General features: G+C 40.8%; 1 protein-coding gene across 1 annotated transcript in view; it reads left to right on the top strand.

Annotated features, from left to right (window-relative positions):
* The first annotated feature begins 275 nt into the window (after positions 1-275).
* Positions 276-15,461, top strand: part of LOC123996440 (gamma-aminobutyric acid receptor subunit alpha-5-like) — a 77,814-nt gene continuing 62,628 nt past the window's right edge. Inside the window, exons 1-5 of the mRNA XM_046299808.1 lie at positions 276-635; positions 3,691-3,775; positions 4,897-5,033; positions 9,088-9,155; positions 9,587-9,807. Of these exons, the coding sequence (XP_046155764.1) occupies positions 3,705-3,775; positions 4,897-5,033; positions 9,088-9,155; positions 9,587-9,807 (497 nt within the window). The 5' untranslated portion in view covers positions 276-635; positions 3,691-3,704. The remainder of the gene's footprint in view (positions 636-3,690; positions 3,776-4,896; positions 5,034-9,087; positions 9,156-9,586; positions 9,808-15,461) is intronic.

The raw sequence follows: 15,461 nt of genomic DNA, 5'->3' as shown, positions 1-15,461 counted from the left end.
TCCCTCAACTTTAATTCAAAATATATTTTTTTACAGTTTTGAGTTAATAAAAAGTCTAAGTACAGCGGAGGAACAGCCAACTCTCTCCTACGCACCAGAACTGTGGTAAGCCGATGTAGCAAGCTACCCTCCAATGGTTGTGCAGAAAAGCGTTGCAGTGCTGCTGTACTGTAGGCTACACCACTGAGATATAGTTGGATGTAGAGGCACCGGAGGAGAAACAAAGTGTTGGTCCGCTAAACGACGGAATAGTCATTACGGGGCGCAGACAGACACGCGTAGTAGCTACGACCGGGGGACTTCACAGACGTATTGATGGAGGCTAAAACAGCATCGCATTTTTGATAACACATTTATTAATTAGAAATATGAAGGAGATAAGATTAGAGAAGTGTATCAGGATGCGGAGGGTTTGTTCTATAATGTGAGTTCATTTGTGAGCCGTAGAAGAGGAGAGGACAATAGATTGCGAGGTCCGTGCAGTAGACTATAGGCCAGCCAGGGTAGAATAGATTTCTCAGGAAGAATCCACTCTTTCGAGCTGCAGTAGTCTACAGACTGTCAACCTTGCGGGTTTTGCCTTCCAGTACACATGGGATACTGTGTTTATCAATAACACATCCACAACGATACAGGTATAGATCCATTTATTGTGACATTAATTGAAATTGTTTTATTTTTTCTCCTCAACTCTCTGTAATTGAATCCACCTTACTTTAATTTATTGTAATGCAGTTTCTGAAATTTGAGGGGAATCTCTAAAAGGATTCAAACAAAGGGCTTTTTGAACAATGGTATGACTGCAAATATGGTTTTCATATATATTAGCTAATTGCCATGTATAAATCCCATAGATTGCATAGTTTTTCATATATATTAGCTAATTGTTAGATTGATAGCAGATATTTTTGTAATTGTCATGTATAAATCCCATAGATCGCATAGTTTTTCATACATATTAGCTAATTGCCATGTATAATTCCCATAGATCGCATAGTTTTTCATATATATGAGCTAATTCTCATGTATAATTCCCCATAGATTGAATAGTCTAGTATCCCACTAACCTACTGTTTGGCTATAGGAGGCAAGCTCTAATGACATAATGCCAAGCTATAGTGCTTTAATTGAACATGCATCCGCCAAGGCAGGAGTTTTGATTGGAAGTGATGTAGCCTACAGTCATTATGTGTTACGATGAGCAGGAATAATAAATAATAATGACCCACTACATAAATACAATGTCAGCATATGGCAGCACTAATAACCAAAACCTCAGTGCTGCTAGTAGCATAACAGTAAAACATAATCATAACTAGGTGGTCGTTTTCCATAAAGAAACATTGTAATTGTTGCTTCAGCTATTGTAAGTATTTTTTTGTTTTTGTGGCAGTTGGGATAGGAAAGTTGGTTTGGTGTCTCGAGCTTTAACGGTTCAAGAGTTACTGTCGGTGGGTTATTTTATATTAATTTAGCGAGTTCTTTTATGCACATTTATTCAAATGTCTATAGTTATGGTTGATAAATATTTTAAATCATTATTGACTGAATGTTTTAAAGTTGGTCTTGTAACTTAATTGACCAAGGAGCAGGAGCATTTTGATTTGTTCCTATGGGTCTCATTTAAACCCATGTTCATTTAATTAAGCAAACAGTTTTGTCTAACTTGGTCAGATTTTCCGTTTAAAAAAGTTTTGGGGAAAATTGTTAATGCGTTAACTAAAACAGCTGTATCGTTAGATTGATAGCAGATATTTTTGTTCCTATTCCAGATTTGAATAGCAGAAAAATAGATAAAGTACACTAACTTTTTCTCTGACTTGTTGGGAAAGGGGTCCAAATGTCATATATATATATCTATATATATATATATTAAAACGTTAGAGGAAATGTCATTGATGCAGTTGGCAAAACAGCTGTATAATTTGATCGGTATGAGATATTTTTGTTCCAATCTCAGCTTTAAATAGCAGAGAAGTAGAGTAAGATTTCCAACAATCTATCCTTGTGTCTAACTTGTTGGGAATGTGGTATCTTTGTGTCTAACTTGTTGGGAATGTGGTATCTTTGTGTCTAACTTGTTGTAAATGTGGTATCTTTGTGTCTAACTTGTTGGGAATGTGGTATCTTTGTGTCTAACTTGTTGGGAATGTGTATCTTTGTGTCTATGTTTGTGGTATCTTTGTGTCTAACTTGTTGGGAATGTGGTATCTTTGTGTCTAACTTGTTGGGAATGTGGTATCTTTGTGTCTAACTTGTTGGGAATGTGGTATCTTTGTGTCTAACTTGTTGGGAATGTGGTATCTTTGTGTCTAACTTGTTGGGAATGTGGTATCTTTGTGTCTAACTTGTTGGGAATGTGGTATCTTTGTGTCTAACTTGTTGGGAATGTGGTATATTTGTGTCTAACTTGTTGGGAATGTGGTATCTTTGTGTCTAACTTGTTGGGAATGTGGTCTGATTTGTGTTTGAAAGTTGCATTGTTGCATTTACAATGAATGGAATGTTGAAGTCATGATGTCACAATGGAAGCTTTTACAATGCTTGTAACGGAAGGAGAGGAGGACCAAAATGCAGCGTGGTTAGAGTTCATGGTGTTTAATAAGTGAAACTAAACATGAACACAATTATAAATTAACAAACATGGCAGAACCGAAACAGTCCTATCTGGTGCAGCGAACACAAAGACAGGAAACAATCACCCACAAAATACCCAAAGCAAATGGCTGCCTAAATATGGTTCCCAATCAGAGACAACGATAGACAGCTGCCTCTAATTGAGAACCAATCTAGGCAACCATAGACATACAATTACCTAGAAAGGTCACACAGCACCATAAACTTTCAAAACCCCTAGACAGGAAAACATAAATCCCCCATGTCACACCCTGACATAACCAAAATACTAAAGAAAACAAAGATAACTAAGGTCAGGGCGTGACAATGCTGAAGAAATCCAATTGAAAGTGGATGACGTTTAATAAGTATAGTAAAAATGTAATTGTTTAAAAATTATAAATAGTATTAAAAAACAAATGTATGCAAGTAAGTTATTCCAGACCGGTCTGCACGCTTTAATGTTTGAATGGTATTTCTATCTTAAATGGAGTAAGAGGAGTAACGTTGTAACGGATAATCACTTTAGTCTGAAATAAGGGGTCCAATATTTCTTGTGGCTTCTGCCACAAGCCACACTAATAAAACCATGTGTTTTTGTAACTGTAATCATTTCTTTATTTAACGGTTGTCATTTACGCATTCCACTGAATTCATGTTCCAGCTTGTGTAGGCTGATAACGTCACGACTTTTCATAAAGCAACACAGGATCTGCATGAGTTGTCTTCCCACCTTTCTGCTCCTCTGATATCCTTGGATGCGCTGTGTGTTTTCAGGCCTGGGTGACGGGATGCGCTGTGTGTTTTCAGGCCTGGGTGACGGGATGCGCTGTGTGTTTTCAGGCCTGGGTGACGGGATGCGCTGTGTGTTTTCAGGCCTGGGTGACGGGATGCGCTGTGTGTTTTCAGGCCTGCGTGACGGGATGCGCTGTGTGTTTTCAGGCCTGCGTGACGGGATGCGCTGTGTGTTTTCAGGCCTGGGTGACGGGATGCGCTGTGTGTTTTCAGGCCTGGGTGACGGGATGCGCTGTGTGTTTTCAGGCCTGGGTGACGGGATGCGCTGTGTGTTTTCAGGCCTGCGTGACGGGATGCGTTGCGGCTGTGCTATGTCCAAAGTCTGGGTCTTCGTCTTGCTAGTGAGCGTCACCTGCCGTCTGAGGTAAGCTCACGGTCACAGCATATCTTTTCATGTATTGGATATTGCTATATAGAGGTATTTTATTTTATTTTGAAATACTTTAAAATTATATCGATCTATTTAAATTGGGTAGCCAATGCTGGCCATTTCTCTTCCAGTTATATTAGATTTTGTATGTAAAGTGATTCAAAACATAACTGTTAAGGTTTCTTGATATTGGTATAGAGCCACTGATGCTGTGTAATTTTGTTACGAAATACTCAAAATAATTGGGTAATCTATTTGAATTTTGCATCCAATCCTGCCCATCTCCCTTCACTTTGATTTCATTAGTGTAATGTTAAGGGAAGTGTAGCCTATAACACTTCCTGTCCCTTATTCTATAACTAGTCCTGTCTCTTATTCTATAACTAGTCCTGTCCCTTATTCTATAACTAGTTATGTCCCTTATTCTATAACTAGTTATGTCCCTTATTCTATAACTAGTTATGTCCCTTATTCTATAACTAGTCCTGTACTTTATTCTAAAACTAGTCCTGTCTCTTAGTCTATAACTAGTACTGTCCCTTATTCTATAACTAGTTCTGTCCCTTATTCTATAACTAGTCCTGTCTCTTATTATATAACTAGTCCTGTCCCTTATTCTATAACTAGTCCTGTACTTTATTCTATAACTAGTCCTGTCTCTTATTCTATAACTAGTTCTGTCCCTTATTCTATAACTAGTCCTGTCTCTTATTATATAACTAGTCCTGTCCCTTATTCTATAACTAGTCCTGTACTTTATTCTATAACTAGTCCTGTCTCTTATTCTATAACTAGTCCTGTACTTTATTCTATAACTAGTCCTGTACTTTATTCTATAACTAACTCCTGTTCCACCTGCAGACTCGTACCCAGTCAACTAGTCTGTAACTGTACTGTCCTGTTCCACCTGCAGACTCGTACCCAGTCAACTAGTCTGTAACTGTACTGTCCTATTCCACCTGTAGACTCGTACCCAGTCAACTAGTCTGTAACCATACTGTCCTGTCCCCCTTACAGCCTTTCCCAGACCCCAGCAGTAACCATACTGTCCAGTTCCCCCCCTACAGCCTTTCCCAGACGCCAGCAGTAACCATACTGTCCTGTTGCCTCTACAGCCTTTCCCAGACCCCAGCAGTAACCACTACAGAACCCCTAAAAGAGGCGGAGCTAAATGACAACATCACCATCTTTACCCGAATACTGGACAGACTGCTGGACGGCTATGACAACAGGCTACGTCCTGGTCTGGGAGGTAAGGACCCATCCAGACCCTCAAACGGCACCCTATTCCAGCCATAAACGGGCCATATCTGGTCTATAGTAGTGCACTATATAGGGAATAGGGCTCTGGTCTACAGTAGTACACTATATAGGGAATAGGGCTCTGGTCTATAGTAGTGCACTATATAGGGAATAGGGCCCTGGTCTATAGTAGTGCACTATATAGAGAATAGGACTCTGGTCTATAGTAGTGCACTATATAGGGAATAGGGCTCTGGTCTATAGTAGTGCACTATATAGGGAATAGGACTCTGGTCTATAGTAGTGCACTATATAGGGAATAGGGCTCTGGTCTATAGTAGTACCACTATATAGGGAATAGGGCTCTGGTCTATAGTAGTGCACTATATAGGGAATAGGGCTCTGGTCTATAGTAGTGCACTATATAGGGAATAGGACTCTGGTCTATAGTAGTGCACTATATAGGGAATATGACTCTGGTCTATAGTAGTACACTATATAGGGAATAGGGCTCTGGTCTATAGTAGTGCACTATATAGGGAATATGACTCTGGTCTATAGTAGTGCACTATATAGGGAATATGACTCTGGTCTATAGTAGTGCACTATATAGGGAATAGGGCTCTGGTCTATAGTAGTGCACTATATAGGGAATAGGGCTCTGGTCTATAGTAGTGCACTATATAGAGAATAGGGCTCTGGTCTATAGTAGTGCACTATATAGGGAATAGGGCTCTGGTCTATAGTAGTGCACTATATAGAGAATAGGGCTCTGGTCTATAGTAGTGCACTATATAGGGAATAGGGCTCTGGTCTATAGTAGTGCACTATATAGGGAATAGGACTCTGGTCTATAGTAGTGCACTATATAGGGAATAGGGCTCTGGTCTATAGTAGTGTACTATATAGGGAATAGGGCTCTGGTCTATAGTAGTACCACTATATAGGGAATAGGGCTCTGGTCTATAGTAGTGCACTATATAGGGAATAGGGCTCTGGTCTATAGTAGTGCACTATATAGGGAATAGGGCTCTGGTCTATAGTAGTGCACTATATAGGGAATAGGGCTCTGGTCTATAGTAGTGCACTATATATGGAATAGGACTCTGGTCTATAGTAGTGCACTATATATGGAATAGGACTCTGGTCTATAGTAGTGCACTATATAGGGAATAGGGCTCTGGTCTATAGTAGTGTACTATATAGGGAATAGGGCTCTGGTCTATAGTAGTACCACTATATAGGGAATAGGGCTCTGGTCTATAGTAGTGCACTATATAGGGAATAGGGCTCTGGTCTATAGTAGTGCACTATATAGGGAATAGGGCTCTGGTCTATAGTAGTGCACTATATAGGGAATAGGACTCTGGTCTAAAGTAGTGCACTATATAGGGAATAGGGCTCTGGTCTAAAGTAGTACACTATATAGGGAATAGGGCTCTGGTCTATAGTAGTGCACTATATAGGGAATAGGACTCTGGTCTATAGTAGTACCACTATATAGGGAATAGGGCTCTGGTCTATAGTAGTGCACTATATAGGGAATAGGGCTCTGGTCTATAGTAGTGCACTATATAGGGAATAGGGCTCTGGTCTATAGTAGTGCACTATATAGGGAATAGGGCTCTGGTCTATAGTAGTGCACTATATAGGGAATAGGACTCTGGTCTATAGTAGTGCACTATATAGGGAATAGGGCTCTGGTCTATAGTAGTGCACTATATAGGGAATAGGGCTCTGGTCTATAGTAGTGCACTATATAGGGAATAGGACTCTGGTCTATAGTAGTGCACTATATAGGGAATAGGACTCTGGTCTATAGTAGTGCACTATATAGGGAATAGGACTCTGGTCTATAGTAGTACCACTATATAGGGAATAGGGTTCTGGTCTATAGTAGTGCACTATATAGGGAATAGGGCTCTGGTCTATAGTGGTGCACTATATTGGGAATAGGACTCTGGTCTATAGTAGTGCACTATATAGGGAATAGGGCTCTGGTCTATAGTAGTGCACTATATAGGGAATAGGACTCTGGTCTATAGTAGTGCACTATATAGGGAATAGGGCTCTGGTCTATAGTAGTACACTATATAGGGAATAGGGCTCTGGTCTATAGTAGTACACTATATAGGGAATAGGGCTCTGGTCTATAGTAGTGCACTATATAGGGAATAGGGCTCTGGTCTATAATAGTGCACTATATAGGGAATAGGGCTCTAGTTTAAAGTAGTTTACTATATAGGGAATAGGGCTCTGGTCTATAGTAGTGTACTATATAGGGAATAGGGCTCTGGTCTATAATAGTGCACTATATAGGGAATAGGGCTCTAGTTTAAAGTAGTTTACTATATAGGGAATAGGGCTCTGGTCTATAGTAGTGTACTATATAGGGAATAGGGCTCTGGTCTATAGTAGTACCACTATATAGGGAATAGGGCTCTGGTCTATAGTAGTGCACTATATAGGGAATAGGACTCTGATCTATAGTAGTGCACTATATAGGGAATAGGGCTCTCGTCTATAGTTGTACCACTATATAGGGAATAGGGCTCTGGTCTATAGTAGTACACTATATAGGGAATAGGGCTCTGGTCTATAGTAGTGCACTATATAGGGAATAGGGCTCTGGTCTATAGTAGTACACTATATAGAGAATAGGGCTCTGGTCTATAGTAGTGCACTATATAGGGAATAGGGCTCTGGTCTATAGTAGTGCACTATATAGGGAATAGGGCTCTGGTCTATAGCAGTACCACTATATAGGGAATAGGGGCCATTTAGGACACACACTTAAAACCTTTACCATGTAGCATACAGTATGGACACTGATTGCATCCATAACACATGTAAACGGACTCTGTCCATATTGTTTCCTGGCCTCGTTAAGTTAAGAATCATGAGTTGTTTTATGATATAATGAAGTAGACATATCTTCCCTCCAGTACAACCTCTGTATCTATTGTACCATTAGTAAGAGACCATAGAGAGGTGATAATGTCTTTGTCAGTATGCTAGCCCTCTATTATAGAGGGGGATGGGCCTATATTCATAGACTCTGGTAAACACACTGATGAAGAGATATGTGCATGGCAATGGTTAGGGGAGATTGTGTGTGTGTGTGTGTGTGTGTGTGTGTGTGTGTGTGTGTGTGTGTGTGTGTGTGTGTGTGTGTGTGTGTGTGTGTGTGTGTGTGTGTGTGTGTGTGTGTGTGTGTGTGTGTGTGTGTGTGTGTGTGTGTCAGTCGCCCACTGAGAGAGAGAGAGGCAGAGAGAGAGAGAGAGAGAGAGGCAGAGAGAGAGAGAGAGAGAGAGAGAGAGAGAGAGAGAGAGAGAGAGAGAGAGAGAGAGAGAGAGAGAGAGAGGAGAGAGAGAGAGAGAGAGAGAGAGAGAGAGAGAGGCAGAGAGGCAGAGAGAGAGAGAGGCAGAGAGGCAGAGAGAGAGAGGGGGCAGAGAGAGGGGCAGAGAGATAGAGAGAGAGAGAGGGGGCAGAGAGAGGGGCAGAGAGAGAGGCAGAGAGAGAGAGGGGGCAGAGAGAGGGGCAGAGAGAGAGAGAGGCAGAGAGGCAGAGAGAGAGAGAGGCAGAGAGGCAGAGAGAGAGAGAGGCAGAGAGGCAGAGAGAGAGGGGGCAGATAGAGGGGCAGAGAGAGAGGCAGCGAGAGAGAGAGGCAGCGAGAGAGAGAGAGGGGGGCAGAGAGAGGGGCAGAGAGAGAGGCAGAGAGAGAGGCAGCAAAAGAGAGAGGGAGAGGCAGAGAGAGGCAGAGAGAGAGAGAGAGGGAGAGAGAGAGAGAGGCAGAGAGAGAGAGAGAGAGAGAGAGAGAGAGAGAGAGAGAGAGAGAGAGAGAGAGAGAAACTCATTTCATAAATACGAGGGTCTTTGTTCTCAAAGGACCGAGGCCAACTTTTCAGATCCTCTTACTGAAAATAAATGTAATTATTGAAGGTTAAATGCAGAATTATGTGTCAATCCATGTTGTTTGAATAGAAAAAGGTCAGTGAAATAAAGGAACATGTCCTCCTGCCTCTCTGAGCATCTCCTCTCTGGATGGGATTCCTTTTCTATAGAGAAGGTGACCGAGATCAAGACCAACATATTTGTGACCAGCTTCGGTCCCGTTTCTGATACTGAAATGGTAAGCACTTCGACTCATTCTCATCGTAATAGAAACAGCTTCCATATTCCCGTGCTACTTTTATGTAGAATTAAATGAAAGTATTTTTTTGTAAAAAATAATAATAATATCAATCAAAATTTTGCAAAACATTTACTTATTTCATCTATTTTTTAAATTACGATTAGTTTTTTTAGTTTTTAATTTTACGATTAGTCTGTATTAATGTCTTGAGGGCCGGTTTACCAGCAACAGATTACGTCTAGGCCAGGACTAAGAAGCAAACTAAATCGAGAATCTCAAATTGAACATGCATTTTAGGATTATGCTTAATCTGTTTTCTGAGAAACTGTCCCTTAATGTCATGCTGTACATTCAATGACGCCCTTGTAGCTTTCATATACCAACTCTGAACCCCTGTCTTGTCTCGTCTTTGACCTCTTGACCTCCAGGAGTACACCATAGATGTGTTCTTCAGACAGAGCTGGAAGGACGAACGTCTGCGTTTCCAAGGCCCCATGAAGATGTTACCATTAAACAACCTCCTGGCCTCTAACATCTGGACCCCAGACACCTTCTTCCTCAACGGGAAGAAGTCTATCGCCCACAACATGACCACGCCCAACAAACTTCTCCGCCTCAAAGACGACGGGACGCTGCTCTACACTATGAGGTCAGTGAGGACCCTCAACAAACAGTGTGTCGTGAGAAAAAACATTGTTGACTTGTTTATTTGTTGTTGATCTCCCATTGTTGGTTTCAGGTCAATGCGCCCACTGTCCTCTTAAAGACAAACAAACAGTCTACAGACTGGTACAAACAAACAAACAGTCTACAGACTGGTACAAACAAGTCGCTCTGGATAAGAGCGTCTGCTAAATGACTTAAATGTAATGTAAATGTAAAGACTGGTACAAACAAACAAACAAACAAACAGTCTAAAGACTGGTACAAACAAACAAACAGTCTTCAGACTGGTACAAACAAACAAACAAACAAACAGTCTAAAGACTGGTACAAACAAACAAACAAACAAACAGTCTAAAGACTGGTACAAACAAACAAACAAACAAACAGTCTTCAGACTGGTACAAACAAACAGTCTACAGACTGGTACAAACAAACAAACAAACAAACAAACAGTCTAAAGACTGGTACAAACAAACAAACAAACAAACAGTCTAAAGACTGGTACAAACAAACAAACAAACAAACAGTCTTCAGACTGGTACAAACAAACAAACAGTCTTCAGACTGGTACAAACAAACAAACAGTCTACAGACTGGTACAAACAAACAAACAGTCTACAGACTGGTACAAACAAACAAACAGTCTACAGACTGGTACAAACAAACAAACAGTCTAAAGACTGGTACAAACAAACAAACAAACAAACAGTCTAAAGACTGGTACAAACAAACAAACAGTCTACAGACTGGTACAAACAAACAAACAGTCTACAGACTGGTACAAACAAACAAACAGTCTACAGACTGGTACAAACAAACAAACAGTCTACAGACTGGTACAAACAAACAGTCTACAGACTGGTACAAACAAACAAACAGTCTAAAGACTGCTACAAACAAACAAACAAACAGTCTAAAGACTGGTACAAACAAACAAACAGTCTACAGACTGGTACAAACAAACAGTCTACAGACTGGTACAAACAAACAAACAGTCTACAGACTGGTACAAACAAGTCGCTCTGGATAAGAGCGTCTGCTAAATGACTTAAATGTAATGTAAATGTAAAGACTGGTACAAACAAACAAACAAACAGTCTACAGACTGGTACAAACAAACAAACAAACAGTCTACAGACTGGTACAAACAAACAAACAAACAGTCTAAAGACTGGTACAAACAAACAAACAAACAAACAGTCTAAAGACTGGTACAAACAAACAAACAAACAGTCTTCAGACTGGTACAAACAAACAAACAGTCTACAGACTGGTACAAACAAACAAACAGTCTACAGACTGGTACAAACAAACAGTCTACAGACTGGTACAAACAAACAAACAAACAGTCTAAAGACTGGTACAAACAAACAAACAAACAAACAGTCTAAAGACTGGTACAAACAAACAAACAGTCTACAGACTGGTACAAACAAACAAACAGTCTACAGACTGGTACAAACAAACAAACAGTCTACAGACTGGTACAAACAAACAGTCTACAGACTGGTACAAACAAACAAACAGTCTAAAGACTGCTACAAACAAACAAACAAACAAACAGTCTAAAGACTGGTACAAACAAACAAAAGTCTACAGACTGGTACAAACAAACAGTCTACAGACTGGTACAAACAAACAAACAGTCTACAGACTGGTACAAACAAACAAACAAACAGTCTAAAGACTGGTACAAACAAACAAACAAACAGTCTAAAGACTGGTACAAACAAACAAACAAACAGTCTACAGACTGGTACAAACAAACAAACAGTCTACAGACTGGTACAAACAAACAAACAGTCTACAGACTGGTACAAACAAACAAACACTCTACAGACTGGTACAAACAAACAAACAGTCTAAAGACTGGTACAAACAAACAAACAAACAGTCTACAGACTGGTACAAACAAACAAACAAACAGTCTACAGACTGGTACAAACAAACAAACAGTCTACAGACTGGTACAAACAAACAAACAAACAGTCTAAAGACTGGTACAAACAAACAAACAAACAGTCTAAAGACTGGTACAAACAAACAAACAAACAGTCTACAGACTGGTACAAACAAACAAACAGTCTACAGACTGGTACAAACAAACAGTCTACAGACTGGTACAAACAAACAAACAAACAGTCTACAGACTGGTACAAACAAACAAACACTCTACAGACTGGTACAAACAAACAAACACTCTACAGACTGGTACAAACAAACAAACACTCTACAGACTGGTACAAACAAACAAACAAACAGTCTACAGACTGGTACAAACAAACAGTCTACAGACTGGTACAAACAAACAAACAAACAGTCTACAGACTGGTACAAACAAACAGTCTACAGACTGGTACAAACAAACAGTCTAAAGACTGGTACAGGTGTACAGGGTTGTGTCCTTGTTTAATTAGAATATGTGAATCAACAATCATAAGACAACTTCTCATTACATAGACGTATGCTCATTCAAATCTAGATCTATATCTGAGTCCTGTTGTATGTTTGAGACCCTGCTCACTATGAGATGATCCCTGTATCAACAATAAACAAACCAAACAATACAAAATAGTAAACAATAAACACGAGATTCCTGGTCAGTCGACGCTAGAAGGTCAGCACATTAATCTTTCTGCTCATTCTACTATAGAACTAAATGTCGTAGCGTAGCACGCCGTAGTATCGGCATGTTTCTGCTCATTCTACTATAGAACTAAATGTCGTAGCGTAGCACGCCGTAGTATCGGCATGTTTCTGCTCATTCTACTATAGAACTAAATGTCGTAGCGTAGCACGCCGTAGTATCGGCATGTTTCTGCTCATTCTACTATAGAACTAAATGTCGTAGCGTAGCACGCCGTAGTATCGGCATGTTTCTGCTCATTCTACTATAGAACTAAATGTCGTAGCGTAGCACGCCGTAGTATCGGCATGTTTCTGCTCATTCTACTATAGAACTAAATGTCGTAGCGTAGCACGCCGTAGTATCGGCATGTTTCTGCTCATTCTACTATAGAACTAAATGTCGTAGCGTAGCACGCCGTAGTATCGGCATGTTCAACAGCGGTTAAGAAATATATTACCTTTAACAGTGTTATCTTGTGATCAAGCCATCAATGTTTTGTGATAATTGGTGTCTGGTATAAAATGATTGATAATTGGTAAAAGAAAATGTTAGCTAACCGGTTCGCAATTAGTATTTCCACTGAAATGTCAAACATGCTATCAGCTTTTGCGGCTTAGCAAAGAAAATACGTCCCGTATTTTCGGTCACCCAGTTATCGGCCACCTTACTATTTTGTTCAATTACAAGATATATCCTTTTAATTTAGTTAAAAAATGAGACACCAACCTTGTATCCAAAATGTTTACTAGATAGTTGGCCAACCTTCCGTTAAAAAAAAATTGGACTTGCCTGTCAACTTTTCGTTGGTGCGCCCTCACGTGGAGTCCCAAAAAAGGGCTCTTCACCAACATATTCAGTGTTAATGTCTCATCATTTGTTTTAAAAATAAATTTTACGTTTTGAGAAAGTAGATAACAGTTTAACATTAAAATATAAATGAGTATGAATAATTTACATAAAATAAAACTTTGATTTCATGTGCATTGACATAAACAATGAAAACACAGAGTTGTGTTGCAGAGATGCACTTAGAAAGTACAGGAATAAATACACAAGACGGGTTAAATAAATATATATTATATTTATATGAAAACAAACAAAACAAACATTTCGATCTCGACCTCCATCCCTATATTGTCACAAAAATCTGAATAACAATCTAGCTGTCGTAAGAACGTTACCGGCTGTCACGGCTGTCGTAAGAACGGGACCGGCTGTCGTAAGAACGGGACCGGCTGTCGTAAGAACGGGACCGGCTGTCGTAAGAACGGGACCGGCTGTCACGGCTGTCGTAAGAACTGGACCGGCTGTCACGGCTGTCGTAAGAACTGGACCGGCTGTCACGGCTGTCGTAAGAACTGGACCGGCTGTCACGGCTGTCGTAAGAACTGGACCGGCTGTCACGGCTGTCGTAAGAACTGGACCGGCTGTCACGGCTGTCGTAAGAACTGGACCGGCTGTCACGGCTGTCGTAAGAACTGGACCGGCTGTCACGGCTGTCGTAAGAACGGGACCAGCTGTCACGGCTGTCGTAAGAACTGTAGATATGTAAAGAGAGAAAAAAAAACGTTTCAACATTGCAGTTTTATGGAATAGTTTTATGGAACACAAAACAAACATTATTTGTTTGTCTAATTTACCTGTGGACGTGGCTGTATTGGAATTGCAGGGGGCAGGGACACCAGACGAAGGCTGCTACAGTGGTGTGACCAGGGGAGACAGAGAAGGCAGTTGGTGCAGAGGAGGCCGCGTTGGTGGTGACAGGCAGGGGGGTGGTGTGCATCGTGGTGGTGGTGGACGAAACCAGCTGACAATGGTTTGGAGGTGCTGGTGTTTGTAATGGTGGGGTTGACTGGCTGACGATGGTGTGGCTGGCAGAGTAGGCACCTGGCCTTCTTCTGCAACTGGGGACTCTGGCGGTTTCTCCCCTAACCCACTCTCCTTCAAGTGCTTCTCATAAGAAGTGAAGGAAAGTGTCCATCGTTGGACGTGTGACACACTCAGATCTCCGCGTGTCCAGGGTGTCCGGCCTCCTCATGCTCAGGTTCCTGTGCCTCCTCCTGAACATTTCCCACCACCTCATCCCCAGTGGTGGGATTGTATCCCCTGGGTGCTGAAACCTACAGTAGAATAGAATGTAAAATTGTCCAAAACAGTTTGTTTTGGCGTCACCAGACATCCACATTTACATCACACACATTGAGAACAGTCAGTCCTGCGTTCTACTTACATAAACACATACAGTGGGGCAAAACAGTATTTAGTCAGCCACCAATTGTGCAAGTTCTCCCACTTAAAAAGATGAGAGGCCTGTAATTTTCATCATATGTACACTTCAACTATGACAGACAAAATGGGAAACAAAAATTGAGATTTTTTTTAAAATGAATTTATTTGCAAATTATGGTGGAAAATAAGTATTTGGTCAATAACAAAAGTTTCTCAATACTTTGTTATATACCCTTTGTTGGCAATGACAGAGGTCAAATGTTTTCTGTAAGTCTTCACAAGGTTTTCACACACTGTTGCTGGTATTTTGGCCCATTCCTCCATGTAGATCTCCTCTAGAGCAGTGATGTTTTGGGGCTGTTGCTGGGCAACACAGACTTTCAACTCCCTCCAAAGATTTTCTATGGGGTTGAGATCTGGAGACTGGCTAGGCCACTCCAGGACCTTGAAATGCTTCTTACAAAGCCACTCCTTCGTTGCCTGGGCAGTGTGTTTGGGATCATTGTCATGCTGAAAGACCCAGCCACGTTTCATCTTCAATGCCCTTGCTGATGGGAGGTTTTCACTCAAAATCTCACAATACATGGCCCCATTCATTCTTTCCTTTACACGGATCAGTCGTCCTGGTCCCTTTGCAGAAAAACAACTCCAAAGCATGATGTTTCCACTCCCATGCTTCACAGTAGGTATGGTGTTCTTTGGATGCAACTCAGCTTTCTTTGTCCTCCAAACACGACAAGTTGAGTTTTTACCAAAAAGTTATATTTTGGTTTCATCTG

Source organism: Oncorhynchus gorbuscha, linkage group LG15 (assembly GCF_021184085.1).
Source record: "Oncorhynchus gorbuscha isolate QuinsamMale2020 ecotype Even-year linkage group LG15, OgorEven_v1.0, whole genome shotgun sequence".
Classification (NCBI taxonomy): Eukaryota; Metazoa; Chordata; class Actinopteri; order Salmoniformes; family Salmonidae; genus Oncorhynchus; species Oncorhynchus gorbuscha.
This window is presented reverse-complemented; position numbering and strand designations above follow the sequence as displayed.